Source organism: Psittacula echo (assembly GCF_963264785.1).
Source record: "Psittacula echo genome assembly, chromosome: 3".
Classification (NCBI taxonomy): Eukaryota; Metazoa; Chordata; class Aves; order Psittaciformes; family Psittacidae; genus Psittacula; species Psittacula echo.
In genome coordinates this window covers 66,328,253-66,347,873 of record NC_137736.1, presented here as the reverse complement: position 1 = coordinate 66,347,873, position 19,621 = coordinate 66,328,253, and the positions used below count along the sequence as shown (strand labels likewise).

At 41.6% G+C, this 19,621-nt stretch overlaps 1 protein-coding gene across 1 annotated transcript in view; it reads left to right on the top strand.

Annotated features, from left to right (window-relative positions):
* Window positions 1-19,621, top strand: part of COL4A2 (collagen type IV alpha 2 chain) — a gene marked incomplete at both ends in the record, with an annotated part of 138,361 nt that overhangs the window by 105,379 nt on the left and 13,361 nt on the right. Inside the window, 16 exons of the mRNA XM_080613092.1 lie at window positions 1,114-1,215; window positions 1,615-1,770; window positions 2,871-2,963; window positions 3,296-3,462; window positions 5,587-5,659; window positions 5,756-5,862; window positions 6,900-7,101; window positions 7,859-7,918; window positions 8,685-8,747; window positions 11,942-12,049; window positions 12,634-12,855; window positions 14,433-14,594; window positions 15,183-15,353; window positions 16,465-16,608; window positions 17,838-17,967; window positions 18,313-18,490. Of these exons, the coding sequence (XP_080469218.1) occupies window positions 1,114-1,215; window positions 1,615-1,770; window positions 2,871-2,963; window positions 3,296-3,462; window positions 5,587-5,659; window positions 5,756-5,862; window positions 6,900-7,101; window positions 7,859-7,918; window positions 8,685-8,747; window positions 11,942-12,049; window positions 12,634-12,855; window positions 14,433-14,594; window positions 15,183-15,353; window positions 16,465-16,608; window positions 17,838-17,967; window positions 18,313-18,490 (2,138 nt within the window). The remainder of the gene's footprint in view (window positions 1-1,113; window positions 1,216-1,614; window positions 1,771-2,870; window positions 2,964-3,295; window positions 3,463-5,586; window positions 5,660-5,755; window positions 5,863-6,899; window positions 7,102-7,858; window positions 7,919-8,684; window positions 8,748-11,941; window positions 12,050-12,633; window positions 12,856-14,432; window positions 14,595-15,182; window positions 15,354-16,464; window positions 16,609-17,837; window positions 17,968-18,312; window positions 18,491-19,621) is intronic.

The following is a 19,621-nucleotide window of genomic DNA, read 5'->3' as shown; positions in this document are numbered from 1 at the left end:
TGATCAAAAGGCGTCCATGCATTCCTGTGTCCAGAAAGAAGAAACAAGTAAAAAAGCCTGTGACTGTTGTCCAGTGAAAGGAAGAATGGGAGAGTCTGTCTTCTGTATCCTGTTTCAGAGACTCTGGATAAAGTGCAGCAATGGCAGTACAGCAGAGACCATTTTTATAATCTAATATTTGTAAAGGCAAAAACAAAAACCAAACCAAACCAAAAATCAACATTAAAAAAAGCTTTGAGGAATAGGATTTTTTTTCTGACAAATTGATTTTGTGACCTTTTCACTAAATTTGTAGCACCCACTCTCAGCTGTCCCACACAGTCATGGCTGTCCAGACTAGAAACACATAGGAGGTGATATCAGTTTGCAAAGAAGAAAACTATTCCAGGGAAGATGCTAGCAAACAACAAAGATGATCATAGACCATTGTCCCAGCCTTTGTCTTTATACCATTGAGTTTACTGATCTTGTTGAAGAAAGCCGGAGAGCCTAACAGTGAGTGGTTCCCTTTCTCCTAGTGAATGGGAGCAAGAGCCCCAAAATATTGTTCAAATCAAACACCCTGCCAGGCTTTTAGGAGCAGGAAAAGCTGTGTAGGGAGAGGAGGAAACAGATAAAGGGGCTGACACATCATATGTCCTCTAGTGTCATTGACCTTTGAAAAGAGCATGATACCTCCTACAGGCAATAGCCAGGCCCAGGCAGATTCTTTATCTGCTGGGGAACAGAGGAAAGCCCAAAGCTCACATATCATAGAGAGCTGGTCTTCTATGCTTCCCAGGAGCAATTCAGCTCTAGCAGCATATTAGTAAGAGCTGAGAGATGTTCTTCTTCCTGTCACAGGCCATGTTCAGCTCCCAGATATTTGGGCTTTACAAAAATCTCTCAAATTCATTCCTTTATTCAGCCTAGGCAGCATGAGGTAGCAGGTTTTTGCATTTATGAAACTATCTTTAAGAAACATGTGCAAACTCTAATATTCTAAAGTCCTTGAATTTCCTAATCTTTACTTTTTAAGAACTGAGTAATTTTCAGTGTAACACAAGTTGGCATTTATGGGTCACAAACAGCATCACACTAACATGTGGTTTGTGGAACGGGGATGTCTTTCAGGTGTAAGAGGTGATCCAGGCTTTCCAGGTGTTTCTGGACTACAGGGAGACCCAGGAGAAGAGGGAGATCGTGGGCTGCCTGGTCTTCCTGGATTTTCTGATGGTAATATCCCAGCAACAGATGTTCCAACAGCTTAACTTTATAGCGAGTTTCAACTGATACATGGTCAGGCATGTGGGAAGTTTATGTGTGGACTGTGGATCATGCAGTGCAGAGTGGTAGATAACTAATCACTGGGACAAAAAACCAGAAGCATTTTCCTCCAGCCTTGATGGAGCTCTGACAAAACAACTGGAGATGATGACACAAACTTGCTTCAGTAACTCCTGTAGATTTGCTCAAGTGAAAAGTGCAGTTACCATTTTCACTCTATGCTAAATATCTCCATTTTTCCTTGCATGCTAGATGCAGTTACATGAACTTTCCGTTCTGCTCCATTACAGCTCCTTGAGCACTGTTGTTAAGAAATTGTTTTGAACTTCTTCCCTGCTTCTGTTCCAGCCGATGGGGATAAGCCAGGCTTACCTGGAGAAATGGGACCAAAAGGTGAAAAAGGTGAATCAGGATCTCCTGCTTATCAGGCAGGCCCACCTGGCTTTCCTGGTAAACATGGCACACCAGGACTCCGTGGTCCACCTGGTCCTGCTGGAGCCCCTGGTAAGTGCATAAAGAGAGATGACAAGAACTCACAGGAACATCTGTGCTTATTTTAAAGACAGTGGTTGGCAAGGCAAAGTGAGAAAGTAGATGGAGGCAATGGAATGGAATGGAATGAAATGAAATAATGAAATGAAATGAAATGAAATGAAATGAAATGAAATGAAATGAAATGAAATGTAATGTGTGGCAGGAAGGACACATAAGGGAGGGGTGTTGTGTGCTCTTCAATGAAGGAAAGATTTCCATCGATTTTAGACATTCCTGGTGAAATTTGAAAGAAAATGTCTGTTTTGGGCTGTGGGAGAGATATGAGTGTCAAGGAGTGTCTGAGACAGCTGAATTTCTTCTTTATCCTGGAGAAGAGAAAGCTAAGGGGAATCTTACTGCTATTTTCCCCTGCCTCTCAGGAGGTCATAGGGAAAATGGAACCAGATGCTTCACTAAGGAGCACAGCAACAGGGCAAAAAGAAATGGTGACGAGCTGCAACAAAGGAAGTTCTGCTTAGATATTAGGAAAACCTTTTTCACCATGAGAGTGGTCAGACAATGGAACGGGTTGCCCAGAGAGATTGTAGACTCTCCATCTTAGGAGATACTCAGTACTTAGCTGGACATGGTCCTGAGCAACTTGCTGCAACTTTGAGGTTGGCCCTGCTTTGAGCAGAGGATTGGACCAGGTGACCTCCAGAGGCCACTTCTGACTGAGATTGTGCTGTGAAAAGCATAACACTGCAGTGCAAGAGCAGGAGTAGAGAAAACGGTGTGCAAGAGGTGATCCAGTGCAGGCAGCCTGTGGTACTGCAAAGTTAGTTCTGCTGAGAGAGAGAAGCTCAAGGAATTCAGGGTGAGAAAGAGCAAAGAATGGCAAGGATCATCTGCCGCTGCAGATGGAATTAGCTAAGAAAGTGTGTGGGAAGCTGCGAGAAGAGGTAGAGAGGAAGAGAGTAGGGGGTAGATAATAACAGGTTGGGTTAGACAGTAAATTCCATTAGGGAGAACAGAAAAGGGCAGATGCCATGCAGCTCAAAGGAATAAGAAGGAAAGAGAATAAAAGTAAATCTACAGTAGATGAATTGCTATTTTTATTTAATTTCTAGGTGCTCTCTTTGGATTAAAAGGACAGGAGGGGACGCCGGGTAGATTTGGCATACAAGGTTTCCCTGGGCCAAGAGGACAAAAAGGACCTAAAGGTAAGTTACAACAGATAACTCAATAGATGTTACGATAACAGGTAACAGATGCTGTTGTAAGCAGCATTGTGTAAAGCTCCCGTTGTATTCAGTCTGAGTTTATAGAGCTACGACATGCTTGTGGACTGGTGAATTTGATCTGGGGCTAACACAAGGAAGAATTATGTTAGCTTCTTGTAACAAAAAACAAACGAAAAAAAGAGGAAGTATTTCTGTCAAGTATTTCAGAAACTACTCAAGTATTCTCAAGTCTATATATAAAATGGATATAGCTGAACATCCATTTCATGGTGACAGACCATTCTTTCTTCTCTTTCCAATTGCTTCCTCAGGTGAAGAAGGAGATTGCAGTACATGTCTTTTGGATGAGGAAAGGAGAAGGGGCTCTACTGGTCCCCCTGGCCCTCCTGGCTTTCCAGGAACTCCTGGCCAGCCTGGGAGGAAAGGAGAACCTGGTGATCAAGGACCACATGGTATTCCTGGCTACCCTGGAGCAAAAGTGAGATAATTATCTCTTTATTGCATAGTTTTATATGTTTACTAGAAAACAAACAAAAACAAAAAACAAACAAACAAACAAACAAAAAAACACACCAAAAAACAACCCAAAACCACACAAGAAAACACCCCAGGCTATTCTCTATGGAAAAATGCTGACAAGTATGATTTCTTTCTTTCCGTGCCACTTCAATAGCTTTCAGATTGCTATCTACAAAATACTGAAAGCAAAGAATGGCTAGGATGGAAGTCAAAATATGCAGTTTTAGGAAAAGTGAAAGATTTCCATGTAATCCAAGGTCCAATTCCCATTTAAACAATGCTACTATACTACTGAGTAAGACCTAACCATCTGGAAGGGTAACAATTCCAGTAGTAACTTATGGTTGTTAATAAGATGCTATGTCAAACTGATGAAATGCAAAGTTCTTGTTTACAATACATTAAGTCTTCCTAAAAAACAGTATTCAATAACCCCAAGAAAAGAGCTTTGCTTATAATCACTTGCTTATTACTTACACTGAGAGGTGCTGTACTGTGTGGTATGCCAATTGCATTGTGGTTCCTTGCAATCAGAACTGACTTCAGGAAATCACATCTCTTGAGGTTTTAGAATAAAATTCTTGTAAATCTGACCCAAAACTGATTTTGTTCATGCAAAGATGTCAGAGCAAACATAATGTTTTCATTTAGTGCTTTAGGCTCTTCTGAGCATCAAAAGATGATGCTACTTTTCAGCCCCATAATAGTGTTGTGAATCACAATCCGCTGCCAGCTATGAGGCTGTCCTCTTTTGTAATGGTGGGCAGGGAGAATTGCAGGTCAATGTAACAGTGCTGTTTCCATGGTGCCAAAGAGTTGCTTGCAGCATTTTCTTTAATGGTTAACACTGAGTAATTTACCATAGAATCATAGAATTAACCAGGTTGGAAAAAACCTGTAAGATCATCGGGTCCAACTGCTATGCAGAACTGCCCAGCCCACCACTAAACCATGTCACTGAGGGCAAACTCATCTCCCCTCACGGCTGCCCTGCATGATCTCCACTCACAGGAACCCCTCATCTACCCCCCGTAGTGGCCTACTCTGTATAGCTGCCAACCCTACCCCTCACAGCTATCCTTCATCTCTCCTCAAGGTCTCCCCTCATGGCCACCCCTCACGGCCCACGGCCACCGCTGCTCTCCCCTCATGATCTCCCCTCAACCCTCAAGGCCATCTCTCCTGCACCCTCACACCTCCCCCTCATGGCTGCCCCTCACAAGCTCCCCTCACACCTGCCACTCTCAACCTCCCCTCACACCTGCCCCTCACGGGCTCTCCTCACACCTCCCCCTCATGGGCTCCCCTCACACCTCCCCCTCACGGGCTCATCTCATGCCTGCCCCTCTCTCCTTACTCCTGCCCCTCCTGATCTTCCTTATCCAATACTCAAAGGGAAGAGGGAGAAGGCAGGTGGAGGAATAATGGTGGTACACTGTGCATAGTGTGATTAACTTGTTTGGTTAAGCCAAGGCCTCTTGTGAGACTGGATTTGAGTCAGCTAGGGTTTGGAGAAAGAGTGTCCTAGAACAGAGAAGAGCAAGCACTGGATGTGGAGCCAAAGTGGTGGTGTTGGTGAGGATCTGTGTGGCTTCTGAATTGTGTTCTGTTTTGTTTTGTAGGAAGCTTTATCTTGTCAGGGTTTCTGTGCAAACATGGATTGCCCTCATGTTGCCGAATGTCTGAAGCTGCAATGAAGTCCACTGACATATGCACTTTGGAGAGGGCAAACTAGTAACTTGCTCAACTTGGATGACTAGGCATCAAGTGGAATGGCTTAATTGTGGGCCACTCAGTCCTTCATTCCATGTAGTGAGATAGTAATGTTTTGAGTATTCTCTGATGTAGTTCTGCAGCTGCAGTCATCTGAAGGTCTGCAGGTCATGAAAAGCCACAGCTCTCCCAGTGCTGTCCTCATGCATAAGCTCCCCTACCATTCCACAAAGACCTTGGTCCTAGTTAAAGCATATTAATAAACATTCAGGCACGTACATGGGATTACTAAAGAAGAAATAATTTACAGAAGCTTTTCTGTTTCTTAAGTGGTTCTGTTTCTTCTTTATTTCATTGCATGTAACACCAGGGTTTTTCGGGTCAAGATGGATTTCCTGGTCCTAAAGGAGAAAAGGGAGATTCTTTATACATAACTACTAAAGGTAGAGTAAAAAACAAACCAACTGATATCACCTGTATTTTGCTACTATTTATACCTCTCATGAGAGATTGATCTCACAATGGAAGGTCTTCTTTAGGCACCAAAGGAATTCGAGGAGATCCCGGGCTGCCTGGTATCAGAGGTGGAGATGGTTTTCCAGGCAGAGATGGATTAGATGGTTTACCAGGACAGCCTGGCTTTCCGGTGAGCAGCAAATACAGCTAAACCATTTCCACCACACTCAATTACAAATGCATTTAATTCTGAGGGTTTACGAGCACCAGGCTATCCTTCTTTCACAGATAATGATGCACTGCTAGACTGGCTTTGCTGGTTATTGATATGTTCAAGATCAGGTTTACTCTCAGGGTTTTTAGAACAATCTTTCACTTTTATTTCCGTTTTATTTGACCAACTACATAATAGTGTATGACCTATTTAGGCCAGCTTGTTATTTGTGATAAATAGTGGTTCATTAGTGACTCCTTCTAGCATTGTCTAAGAGAGATTCTGTGTGACTGAACTTCAACAGTTTTGTTACAACTGAGTTAAAGAAAAGCAAAATTTACTACAATTTTACGGTCTCAAAATGTAGGTTGTGTCATCACATACATGCTTGATAGCACCTCGCCTAGCTAACTGCTCTCATGCATTATTTGAAAATAAGCCATATCATCCAATCTGGACTACAACGCTTTTTACTACCACTAAAGAGAGTATTTTATATTACTTTGAGGATTGAAACATTTTCTAGTAATGTTTGTTAGATTCAGTAGTGTAGAAATATCACTAAAGGAACAGACATATTAAAAATCTGCCCCCATTTGGGCACAATTTTATATCAGCTTTTCTCAAGGTCTCAGAAGTAAATGCCACACCAGAACAAATCTAGCAATGCCTGTGGTTTCCCCAAAATCCACTTGCACCTTTTTGGAAAGGGCAGTCAGCCTCTCCACAGCAGTGATTCATTCGTATTGCCCAAGTGCCATTCATGGGCCAACATTTTTAGGGGAATGCTTCCTCTAGGAGTGCTTCTCTCATGCCTTTTCTGACATCAGGTTTAAATTAAAATCAGATTATTTAAAAAATATTTTAGTTGCAGCGTTGATTTAAAGAGCTGGGATGCAACATCTGAGGATTTACTGCTTATAAGATGTTGTTCACGAGCGTGGTTCAACTGTTTGAGGTTTTTTTGTTTCTCAGCAAAGTCAGGAGTGACCACATCCATTCACTTCCTGCAGGGTGATGCTGTCAGAGGTTTCCCGGGCGATCCTGGTTATCCAGGTGAATTAGGCCCAAAGGGCTTTCCAGGAGAAGCAGGCCTGCCAGGTGAAGGATATCCTGGTCCAAAAGGGTACCGGGGTCCTCCAGGTGACCATGGACAAGATGGAAGCCCAGGACCTCCAGGTCTGCCTGGTCTGCCAGGAGAGCCTGGGCAACTAGGTAAGAGACGTTGACTGCAGTGTTTTACATCAGAGCCATGGGAGATCATAACTGTGTGAAGCATCTGTACAGCACACTGTGAAAAAGTAGCATTTGGTGGGGGGTTATGTGGGTAAAAAGGGATCGCTTGTATTAGTTGTCCAGAAATATTAAAGAAGGAAATACTTCAAAAGTCCCAGTAGTTTCATGTCAGGTATTGAAATAGTATGAACAAACGTGTTAGTGCCAGCAAGTAACATCTTTCAGGTTTCAAGCAGTTGGTGGCAATGGAGCAATGTCCTACTATTGGAGTACTCACAGGTGGCTTTCTTTGGTCTTTCCCATCCAACATAATCTTTTAACTGACCAGAGAAAATCATATATCCATCCTTCAGAGCTCTTGATAGTATCTCTGCAGCTTCCAGCATAAGAATGCCAGGGGTACATTCACAAGAGCTCAGGCTCACAGTTTTATTGCTCAACTTTGAAATGCCTGGCAAAATATTCAAGCCAAGGCAGACACCTGCCAACCCTACACAGGGCATGAGACATGTAGCTTCCTAACTCTGACAGGGTTAGGTTTCAGGCCTAGACTGAATTAATACATGGATAGAGAGTTCCATTATGTTATAACAAATAGTTTGTGTTGTATGTATGCATAATATGTAAGTGAATACATTATCTGATGTTGTAATAGACATTTTGGCTGGAATTGAGAGCACTTTACAATGTTTCTTTTTTAAATAATAACTGCCTTTTACCCTTTTTTTGCTCATAGACTGTGGGCAGGTCACCGAAGACTTTTCTAGAGGAGATGGAACCGAGCCAATATGGTCAGGTACTGTACATACAAATGGCTTGATTATATTTTAAGATTTAGTCTTATGCTGCTCTCATGGCTTGATTCATTCTGGTGATTGTTTTGGATGTTCTTATTTGTAAAGTATTTGAACTTCAGGTCACAAATAACCATGCACATACTGTACGTAGCTTTAAAGTAATTTAATTAAATTGAACATTTTCTAAAAGTATTGCAGTTTTAGCTCTGCAATTCGGAAATTCTTTATTTCATTGCTCCTGAGTGTTTATTGTGATAAAATAATGGTTGCCGTGCACTCTATAACAGCAGTCCCAGAAATTAGATGCCCAAGAAAATTTAAACAACTTTTTTTTAAAGAACTTTTGAGTGAAGGTTTTCAGTACAACTTGACCTATAAAGAAAAAACCCTTCATTTGTACCAGAATTTATCTGATTGCTTCAGGGGTCTAAATTGCCCACAGGGAAACAAAGTTTCTCTCTTGTTCTGAAAAATAGACCTCCATGAGGCTGGACTACCCTTCCCATACCAGTCTAACTGGAGCAAGCCACCATAGCCCCTGGGAAATAGGCAGAAGAGCAACTTGAGTGCTTGCCTGAAAATGCCACCCATGACCAATTTTTTTTTTTTTTTTTAATGAAGAATTAAATATTTTTTAATATTAGGGTTTTGCCTGTTAATTTCATTCATCTGCTTTAATGATGTTGACTCAACTGCAGCACAGAGTTGATGAGTGGCAACGTATGAGCACATACAGTGTGACTAACCAGCCCTCTTTGCTTGCAGGCGCAGGCTGTGTGAGGCCACCACAGGGATCCCGAGGCAATCCAGGACTGCCGGGAGCCACAGGTAACATTTTGCCTTCACCTTTCTTTTGCACATGTACTAGGTTTTGAGGAAGATCTTGCCAGATCGATTAAAGTTGAACCTTAGGAGGCAGTGAGTTTTAGAAATTACAAGGGAGGACAGTGTTAATGTAAAGCCAGTAGAGAGACCTAAGCAGCGTGAAGCCCAGGTGGCTGCACTGTCCTTGAGCTAATTCTGCCCTTGCTAATGAGTGTCAGCCATTAGCAGATGAAGACAGAAAGGACAGCCCATTTGCTATCCTCCAGTGCAAGTAAGTGAAGGTGTACAGAAGGAGTCTACAGGCTTATAGGTAGAAAGTATACTGAGGTCTCCCAGAGCTGACTGGACACCTCACATGGAAATTCCTGTCCTTTGGAAGCAAGTTGATAAAAGGTTGCAGTGGAGAGCTGTGGCAGATCCTTCTTAATATTCCTCCTCTTGCGATATACAGAGCGCCTTCAGCAAGTGTGAGCCTGAAATCTTTAATGCAGCTCAGTGTAATGGGCCAGGTTGTCTGAAGCAACGCAGTTGCAGTGTCTGTAGCCATGCACACCTTCCTTGCAGAGCTGATCTATCCTAGCCCAGAGAGACCATCTGGCAATCCTGGGCCTCCCCAGCACTGGAGGTTCCACACCTCTTTCCAAAAGGAAGAGGAAATGTTGCAGGGGACAGGGTCTGAAGGACTCTGTGAGATGGAATTGAGAGAAACAGACAAGGATGCTGATTAGTCATAACTATTGACCTTGAAGAGGAAACCTTCACTGGTAGTTCCTATAAGCTCATGTTCCTATAAGCTTATGTACTCCCAGCCGAAGCTATAAAGCTCTTTTTCAGTAAATCCTTCTCATGACCAGCTGGTAAAGGTACTGATAGAAACTATAACTGGGTGTTTCAGAGCTTGGTAAATGTAAAATTCTTGATGCAGCTATTCTTGTGCCTCCATGCTTTAGCCAATGTCAGAGATATGGGCTATAAATTTTAATGTCAAGTGTTCGGGGTTTTTTTCCAGCGTAAGGTTTATTATGGCATGCATGGATCGATTTATCACAGACTAATGGATTTTAAAAGGGAACATTTGATCTCTGTTGAAAGATGATGTGTATCTCTAACCTACGTTTCCTTAGTCCTTAATGCCATACTTTGTTGTTAGGATCAGTGCTTCTGAAGGTTGTTTTCTTTGCCATCTTTGTAATTTTTTTCTTTATTTTTTTTACTTTGATGATTTGTTTATTCTTTCATTCATATGTTTTTTGTTTCAGTGAATACAGTCAGATTTAACTCCTAGCTGTAAGACTGCTGTAAAACAAGTGACACTGTGTTCATGTGGTCTATATTTTGTACTTTTGGTTAGCTCTTTAACAAGTCTCTGTCTGTCTTTGTCAACCTTTATGTTCTAGTAATTTTAAGATTTGTTTTTCCTCCCTTCCCTCCAAAAACTGGAAAAGGTCACTTGCTGAGCCCAGGGCAGAACTCTGTTTGTAGTCTATATGTTTATAGTTTAAAATTCCTGGCAACATAGACAGCCCACCCTAATTTACATCTTTGTTATTCAGTAGTCTCAAGACTTACATGACCGCTGTGGAATAAAATGTTTTAGTTTTCTGTTTCAAATGTACAGCTAAAGAGCTTGCAAACTAAACACTGGTCTAAAATAAAAACTTTTTCCTACTACTGTTTGGCACAACATGTTAACAGCAGCTAACATTGCATAATGAGTTACTGAAATATGCAGTAAGCAGTAGTTGCATGCTCTATCTGCTGCCTTCTTTCTCTAGAATGGCTTTTTAATTAGTGCAATACTGAACAGAATGAATGAAGTCAGTTATTACACATGGGAAACAGGACTAAGATGCTATTTCGGTAAGAGGCACATTAGAATTTTTCACTGAGACCTGAAAACCTAGGATTTTTCCTTTTAATTGCTTTCTGAGAAGTTATTGTTCATATAAGGGAGAGAACAATAGTCCTGTATGGCACTGGGAAAATGTTATTCATGCTGCATTGGCTGTTTATGTGCACCTTAATTGTGGTCTTTTTAAAGGTTTTCTTCTCCCCTCCACAAATAACAGCTAAAACTGCAAAAATTATAGTTAAATAATAGACATATAGAAAACTGAAGTGGAAAAAAGTATCAAAATCCAAGTGATGTTTTCTTTGGTTTCTCAGAGATGGAGAGAAGTTTGCTTTCAGTGTAATAAAGAAATGAGTTGTAATTCATGGTGATGCTAAGCAACAACACTTAAAATGTTAAAGCATGTTGTTGACCTTCAAGCCTGAGCTGGGAACTTAAAGAGTTTGAGGAACTCAGGAGGGTAGGGAAACAAAGCATTCCACAGGAATTATTTTCAAAGAAAGAGCTTTACCAAATAATCTTGATCTTAGAATACAATGAATTAATGAGACTCATGTAGTAAAAGTATTGCAAAAAAATAAATATATATAATTTTACAAACTTAAGAATCTTTTGCAATGTTTGCAGGTGTGCAGATGTTGAGAAACAGTAATATTTGTCCTTACCCAAATGTCAAATACTACAGTACAAGGAAGTGAGGTCTAATTTTACTTGTCAGGAGGTAACTTGGTATGAAAAGTTCAGTGCCAGAGAAACACTTTTTCAGGGCACAGCCCGGCTTTTACTACTGAAACTATAGATCTGTACTGTCATAGATATAGTTAGTAAGAGTAGTTAATTTGTATTCTGTTTCCAGGATTATTAGAACTAACCTTTAGCCTTACATTTCTGTTTTGTGGTTATCTAAACCATTCTGCTCTTGTTCTGTGATCAGTTTAGCCAGGAAGGGAAAAATTTGTTTCTCCTACAGCATCTCATCTGTGCCTGTTTCAGTGGAGCATTCTTCTTTGACATTGCCTTTTGACTTCAAGATAAAAGCCTTAATTTACAAAATATTAAGAGTGCAAGCCTAGTCATTTTCATCTGGTAGTCTCCATATCATTAGTCTTTAAGTCAGGTTAATCCATGTTTGTGAGAGCACTCAGCCTAGATTTTTGGCCATGTCTTGGAATCTTGAATACTGCTAAAGAGCTATGGTATAGTCCCATTAAATTAAAAAAAGTTTCATCTTTGCATCCAGAAACACATCATGGTGATATTTACCACTACCTTTTCTTATATTATATGCACATTTCTGGTTTGTTTCTTCAGAACACAATTTCTTACTTTCTTTTATATAATTTAGGCACAAAAGGTGCAAGAGGATTCCCAGGTGATCCAGGTCCAATGGGATTCCCAGGGCTAAATGGTACACGAGGTGATCCAGGTCGGGAAGGTTTACCAGGTCCTCCAGGTATCTTGAAATAACTTGTCATTCTTTATATACTTTTGACCTCTTCACTACAGTTACTGAAACACAGAAACTTGGTTCCAGATACATTTTCATTTATCTTCCCTTCCATGTTCAAACAATAAACTATTATACAAAACTGCTATTTTTCAAATCCAAAAGGATTTCCTGCAACTTATGTAATGATGAAAAGTAACACAGACACCAACCTTTTAAAATCTGCTTTATAGTGCAAAATTGTGAATGTGACAGTAAAAGTCCATGAAATTCACATAGAAATAAATTCTGTAACAAGATATTTCAGATTCCAAATGGAATATACTCAGAATGATGATACAGAAAGTAGGAAAACACTAGTATTAGTATTTCTATATAACTTCCAATTTCCACATTTGGTTGAATGTTCTTATAAATGCTATGTAGTTTAAAAGCATGTATGTATATATATATATAAAAGCACTTTGATTCTGCATGTTTCTGCTAAGAACTAGGGGAAATTACAGTAATATAAAAGGTGTTGTAATGGTGCATCTAGGATTTGAATTCCCAGCATTTATAGCGAACCCTACTCCCTTTTTTATTTGTAGGTTTTACTGGGCCCAGGGGAGACAGGGGCCCGAATGGTCTACCTGGACTGCAGGGACACCCAGGCCTCACAGGAAAATCTGGTGCTCCGGGAGCCACAGGACTGAAGGGGTTACCTGGCGATGCTTTAGGTGCAGCAGCAGGTTCCCGAGGGGATGTTGGGCTTCCCGGTTTCCCGGGTTTGAAAGGCTTGCCAGGAGATCAAGGAGTACCAGGAGTTAGAGGTAAAACTATTTCAGATAAAGAAATGTTTAAGTAAGAGTATGATATAAATGTAGCCAAATTATAGGAATGTGAGAGTAGTAAGAGACTGTCTTAGGATGTGTTGGAGGTACTGATGACCCCAGTATCAAATCTCAGTGCCTGATGGTCTCCCATCCCTTCACCATCTACCTCAAGTGTTACCAATATGCTGATTACCCCCTTGCCCTGTTGTGGGAGTGAGAAAAAGAGTAGTAATTGTGTGACTGGCTCAAAGCAAGGAGGTCTATCACGGGAGCGTGTTTGGGAGACTTTTCTTATGATTTTCAATACAAAGAAAAGAAGAGCGTCATCTTACATGAGTTGTTTGAAGTGAAGAGAACTGGTTTCACCTTCAGTAGAGCCACAGAATGAAAAAAAGATGAAGACAGCTCTGTGGCGCTTGGCAAGTTTGAAAAAAGGCAGAAAACATCACTAGCACCTCTGAAAAGGGGAAGAAACTCAAGGTAAAACATGAATTGGAAGGGAAAGAAAATTGTGTGTACCTTCTTCCTAAGCATTTCTGTAGAACTAAATTTTCAGCAATAACAAAAAGTAAGCATAGATAAAAGAAAAAGCATTAGTAGTTTGTCTCTTCTTGATTTATTTTACAGTTCTGAAAGAATGACTCCAAAACAAAAGCATGTGAATTCTTTGTATGTGATGTGGGTTTTTAGTTTTACAGGAAGTGGCTAGTCCTTTCTTTATATCATCTATGCCACTTATACTACTAGCCCCTCAGAACAAAGAGGTAAAGCCTGTATTGTGGTGTTGAGAAAACTCACCTTGTGTGACCTTAGTTATAAAAGCACACTTAACTATAGTCAAGGCAATGGACCCACACTGACGTAAAACGTGAATAAAAAGAAGCAGATCCACTCAGCCTGGATGTTAAGTGCCAGGTACTCTTGAGGTCTTCTATGCTTCTGCTTTTCCAATCTGAATACAAAGCAGGAATTAGCTTTTAAATCTTGGACACCCCCTTTGCTCTTACCTTGTAGAGATGTAAATTTTCACCAAGTGCACTAAGTCATGTCAAGGCCTTTTTGCATAAGAATTTGTATGAATCTTGTAACAATGTCTTGTAATGACCTTACTTGAACATTTCTGAACAATAACCCAAAACCAGAACCTATCTGCCTTAAATATTCCAATTCATGCCTGTCACATTTTAGAAAAGATACAGAACATTATTTCAGTGGTTCAGTCAGCTGCTTGATTTGATCCTTACAAAGATATATGTGGTAAAGAGAGAGATCAGGAATTACAGAATTACTGGGGTTAAAAGTGGAAGAGACCTGCCCCATCTATATCCACCCAGTGCCAAATTGTTTCCATTCATCTGCAAGAGCCAGTCAACCTTTCCAATACAAATATTGAGATCAGTATTGGTAATGTGAATTGTTTTAAAACTAATGAGTAGTCTTTTAATTTGCTTTTCCTGCTCTCACTGAATTTTCAGAGGAAAAACATACCCTGAAAGACTAGCACGTACACAGAAGTGGTGATAATAAGCTTTGTAGATATTTATGCTCTCTAATGCATGATTATGGTATTTTAGGAGCAGACGGTATCCCAGGTTTGCCAGGACCCAAAGGAGAGCCAGGGCCACAAGGTCTCCCTGGTTTGATGGGATTACCAGGAACTCCGGGAACACGTGGATTCCCAGGGCCACCAGGAAACCCTGGGCCAGATGGTGGGCCTGGTTCTCAAGGACCTATTGGTGAGGAAGTATTGCTGTCCTGTGTCCCTCCTCCTGCCAGTTCTCTGTGGCAGGACGACTGTATGGTTTCCACAGCAGAAAGTTAAGCTTGGGATTGTGGCACATGCCATGCTTTTATTCCCAGCCAGAGAAATTACAGTAATAATGTAGACAAGTGTGTCTGCAAATTGTACTGGTATCAGAGATGGAAAGTACAGGTGATGATGGTCCTCACTGGCAGAGCTGCTGCTTTTAGTTGTACAGCCACCTACCAAGCCAGGTCAGAGCTTGCTGGTGGCCGACTGGAAGAATGGAGCTACCAAATGGGGGAGTAGGTATGGAAGAAGTGCTTAATTCCTAAAAACGAGAGAAAGGTCCTATTGGGAGTGTGTACAGGACCAAGCTGGTAGCAAGTGTGGTTTGCACTGAGGAGCTGCTTTGTCTTTATAATCATGTCTTCAGTTCTTTTCTGAAAAAAGTCCTAATGTTCTCCCCTCAACACAAAGCTGGTAGGACAGCAGTTTTCTCCCCCTTGAGCTACCTTGTATGAAAATCATCATGTATGTCCAAACACTTTTTAATCTCCCTATTCGCATGTTCACGTGGCAGGTCCACCTGGTGCTAGGGGAGAAGATGGTGAGCAAGGTTTTCCTGGCCCTGTGGGCATGAAAGGTCTGTCTGGTGACAAAGGCGAAACAGGTTATCCGGGATTACAAGGTGTGCCTGGTGTGACTGGTCCCCCTGGCATAAGCGGAATGGATGGTTTTCCAGGAGACAAAGGTGAGCTCTGCACAGCTGCTTTGAAAAAAGTAGTGTTGCCTAAACCAGTTCTGTGTTGAGATGAACAAAACACCTTCTCTGCTGGGCTACCTCTGTTTAAAATGGAAGAATTAGGATCATGTGCCTAATATATTCCAAAATCACTGTTATCCCGTGTTGTGCTTGGCAAAATGCTAGCTTCTGACATGCAGCCCTACTCAGAAGGGAAGTGGCTGTTTTAGTTCTCCTTTTAAAAATTACACAGTATTTACTCAGTTCTCTGTCCAGAAGTCTTTCTCTTGTCCCAGTCCCTCTGGCTGTCAATGAAATTAGAGATTTTACCCAAACCTTTGCTTTGAAGTTTTTAAAGCTGGCTGGTTTATACTAAGCAATGCCAGACACAAGACCTCGATGTTGACTTTTACCAGGATACTAATCTTACGTATCGAGAAGGTGAGATTTTCACCTGCCAGTCCCAAAAATGCTATGTATAATGCAAGTTGTCTACATTTCACAGGGATTACAGGGATTTTCAACAGTATTGAACTCCATGTGAAGCCCAGTCAAAGGCGGGGAAAGGAGGGGGACATGCCTATAAATGCGTGTTAAAATTTCACCAGTTGGAAAGATAAGGCTTTTTTCCTGATAAAACTCTGGAGTACTGATAAGCTCTCATTTGAGAGGAATTAAGATCTACATGTTAGCATGCCCTGTGTAAAACAGCATCCTCTTGTTTAGAAAAAAGGAGTGTGGGAATTTGTAGTGAGAAAGGGCCAGCCAGTCCTAAACCCATGATTTGTGTCTCTACATGTAGAAGAACAGGCTGACTAAAAACCTTGTGTGGAACTAGGTACCTTTCTCTAGCTTACACATAGGAGAGGGGTTGAACTTTCAGAAGAAACTAAGTTCTGGTCATCTCTACAGCATCTCCTCCCGGCCAGTTGCGGCAGTTCAATGTGCCCCTGCTCCTCTGTACCTTGGGTGCCTGACCCGTAGCTGCAGATTGACCTAGACATCAAGGCATCCAAAAATAGATAATGCTGCACAGTTTTTACACCACTCTAGTCATGTGTTGCTTAGTTTGCAGAAATCTGAGTGAGGTAACAGTTCTCTTCCCTTTCTTTCTTTAAAGGTGCAAGAGGTTCACCTGGCATTGATGGTTTCAAAGGAATGACAGGCCTAAAAGGAAGACCGGGCATCAAGGGAATCAAAGGAGAATTTGGCCCACTGGGGGCTCAGGGCGATAAAGGCTCACAAGGAGCACGTGGTTTTAAAGGTATTTGCTTATGGGTGGTACCAGTATGTTTGCTTTTCACATCTGGAGAACAATTTTACAAGGACACAAAGACAACGAAGACACATTTTTCACATGGTAAATTTAGCTCAGACATTCCTCCACCTATTTCACACATGGGCCTCTGGCTGAGAGGCCTGAGTTTTAGGCTCAGGGAAAGGTTACTTCTTTGTGAATCTTTACACGTTTAAGGTTGGAGACAGACACCTCATTATTCACCTGAGCTGAGATAGTGGCACTCTGGGCGTATGCAGAGCTTAACAGAGCCTTTTCTCAGGAAGAATAAGGTGTTTGGGGGAAAATGATTCAGATTTTCTCCAGTTGCACTGTAAAGGTACTTAAATACTCAGAAGAACAAGCAATTAAGTAGTTAAAATTCAGTAAAGTTTCAGCTGATATCATCATCAGTGAAATGAAAAGTGTAACTGAGTCCTCTTTTCTTTGTGTGCTTTACCACAACACCAAAATGTTCTTTCTAGGGACCCTGAAATAGGTACTTAAGAAAATCTAGTCTGCAATTTAAATGTTGCAAAACAATGCTCCCAGTAATTCAGGGGAGGTATGAGCAAAAGGCAAGTGTGAAAACAGCCCCTGCGAAGAGAAGTGCAAATATACTTCTTGGTGAAGAAGTATAAGACGGTGGGTGATCATGAGAGACAAGTCTGGGTGGATGGCCCGTCTCTGCAGCCCACAAAGAACTAAAGACAATCATGCAGTCAGCCTCTTTGGGTCCTTTATTCAGAATATTATTTACTGTTGTCACCAGTAACCTTCAAATCAAGAAAAGGAACAAAATAACTGGTAACAAATCCAAACACTTTCTTTTGCGCAAGGCATTTTGTCTGAGAGTTTCCCTTTCACTGGAACTAACCTACTTTTCTGTGCATTCTCCAGTGTGCTTTTTGGTTTCTTATAAACACATGATACCTAACTGAACTGCTGAAAGGTAAATTATCTATCACAAAGGAGTTTGGGTCCAGCTTCCCAGGACTGCATGTACAGAAGTTTAACTCAGTTTTCGTGGGGTTTTTAATGCTTGACTGTGCTGATGCCACGTCGTATTAAGATAGGTCAATACAACATGGATTTTCCTTAGTTTGTGCAAGATTATCTATTAAACCCTTTTTGCTGTATTTACTCTTCTGCTCACTTTTTCCACCACAGTGCCACTGACTAGCTTTTTGTTACATGGCTGTTTTTTTACCCTTTAGGTGACCGTGGGGATCAAGGACCCCCAGGAGAACCCCCAAAGCTCAAGCCCAGCATGATGATGGAAGTTAAAGGTGAAAAAGGAGATGCTGGAGAAAGGGGCACAAAGGGATTCTTTGGCTTAAAAGGTCAGTGGTCACAGCAAAAAAAAACCCAAGCATATTCAGGATTATTGATTTGTGTCTTTTCTCAGTTACCATATTAAATATTCCCCACTCATCGCTGCACTGTGCTGCAGCCCCCCCCCTACCCCAGCAAAGTCTCTGACAGCAGAAGCTGAGCTCCTGGCTGCTTTTTACTGCGTTTAGAGCCAAGGAAAGCTTTGTGGGGTTATGTTGTGTGTGTGTGCCTCCTTTGTGTACTAACACATTATGGTGACATGTTTTGAAAGCTTCTTACATGCAACTGCATCTTAGCCTTCCTCAGCTTTAATAGTTTACGTCTTTTCTATTTTTCTTCTTTTTTGCCTGTAGGTAGCAAAGGAATGCCAGGTGTTCCCGGAAAGACAGGAACTCCAGGGTCCCCTGGGCATCCCAGCTATGTGGCTGGTGTGAAAGGAGACATTGGCGCGAAAGGGCTGACAGGTCTGAAAGGGTATCCAGGTCCAGCCGGCTCTCCTGGCATCAGAGGCTTCCCTGGCACCACAGGAATCAGGGTGAGTTCATGCCCATGAGGGAATAAAGGTGTCCTTGTGCTGGCATGCAGCTTCTCAAGGGAGTGGCGTTCACCCCTTGACATGGTGCTGAACAGCTACAGTGAAAAGAGAAAAATGCAATGAAAATTGAATAAATAGGCCAAACATTTTTGCTTGATCCCTCCAGTGTTCATCAAGAAAAGTCCTTTACCTTCTCATTGGGAGACATCCAAATTTCAGGTGCCAGCTTTTTGCCAATGAGGACCTACACAGTTCCTTCTAGGTCCTTGCAGACCTAGCTGTTGCTACAGCTGTTGGCAAATTTTTTCTCAATGCTGAGCTTGCTCTTCCCTTTCTCCTGAAACTTACGGTACCACTGCCAAAAATAATTCACTGTCACTCATCTAACAGTAAAAGAGTCTAAGAATCTCAGCTCCTAGAGGATAATTCACTGTGGTTCACTTTGGATGCAAAATAAATTATAATGGAAGAAATAGACTCTTCCAAAATGCCTGACAGTAGACTCACACACATCATTTATTTAAGAGAGCCAAAACCTATGTTCCTTTCTCAGGTAGCATTGCCCTTAGGTTTCAGTAGGACTTCTTCCTAACCAAGGTCTGCAGGACTCTTCTGGTATACCCCACCTGGCAACTAAGCACCGCAGAGCTGCTCACTCACTTCCCCCAAAACAGAATGAAGGGAGAGCATTGGAAGGGTAAAAGTGAGGAAACTCATGGGTTTAAGAACAGATTAATAACTGAAATATAATTATTATAGTAATAGTTATAAAAAGGAAAATAACAAGAAAGTAATAAAACCCAAGAAATATGAGTGGTGCAAATGCTCACCACCAGCCAACCGATGCCCAGCAGTGGCCCCCTGCCCAACCTTCTCCCAGCTTTACATGCTGCCATATAGTCTGGGATACCCCTGTGGTCAGATGGGGTCAGCTCTCCTGGCTGTGTCCCCCCCAGCCTCTTGTGCACCCCCAGCCTGCTCGCTGGTGCAGTGAGAGGCAGAAAAGGCCTTGACTGTGTAAGCACTGCTCAGCAGTAACTGAAACATCTCTCTGTTACCAACACGTTTTCCAGCACAAATCTAAAACCATGTCAGCTACTGTGAAGAAAATTAACTCTACTCCAGCCAAAA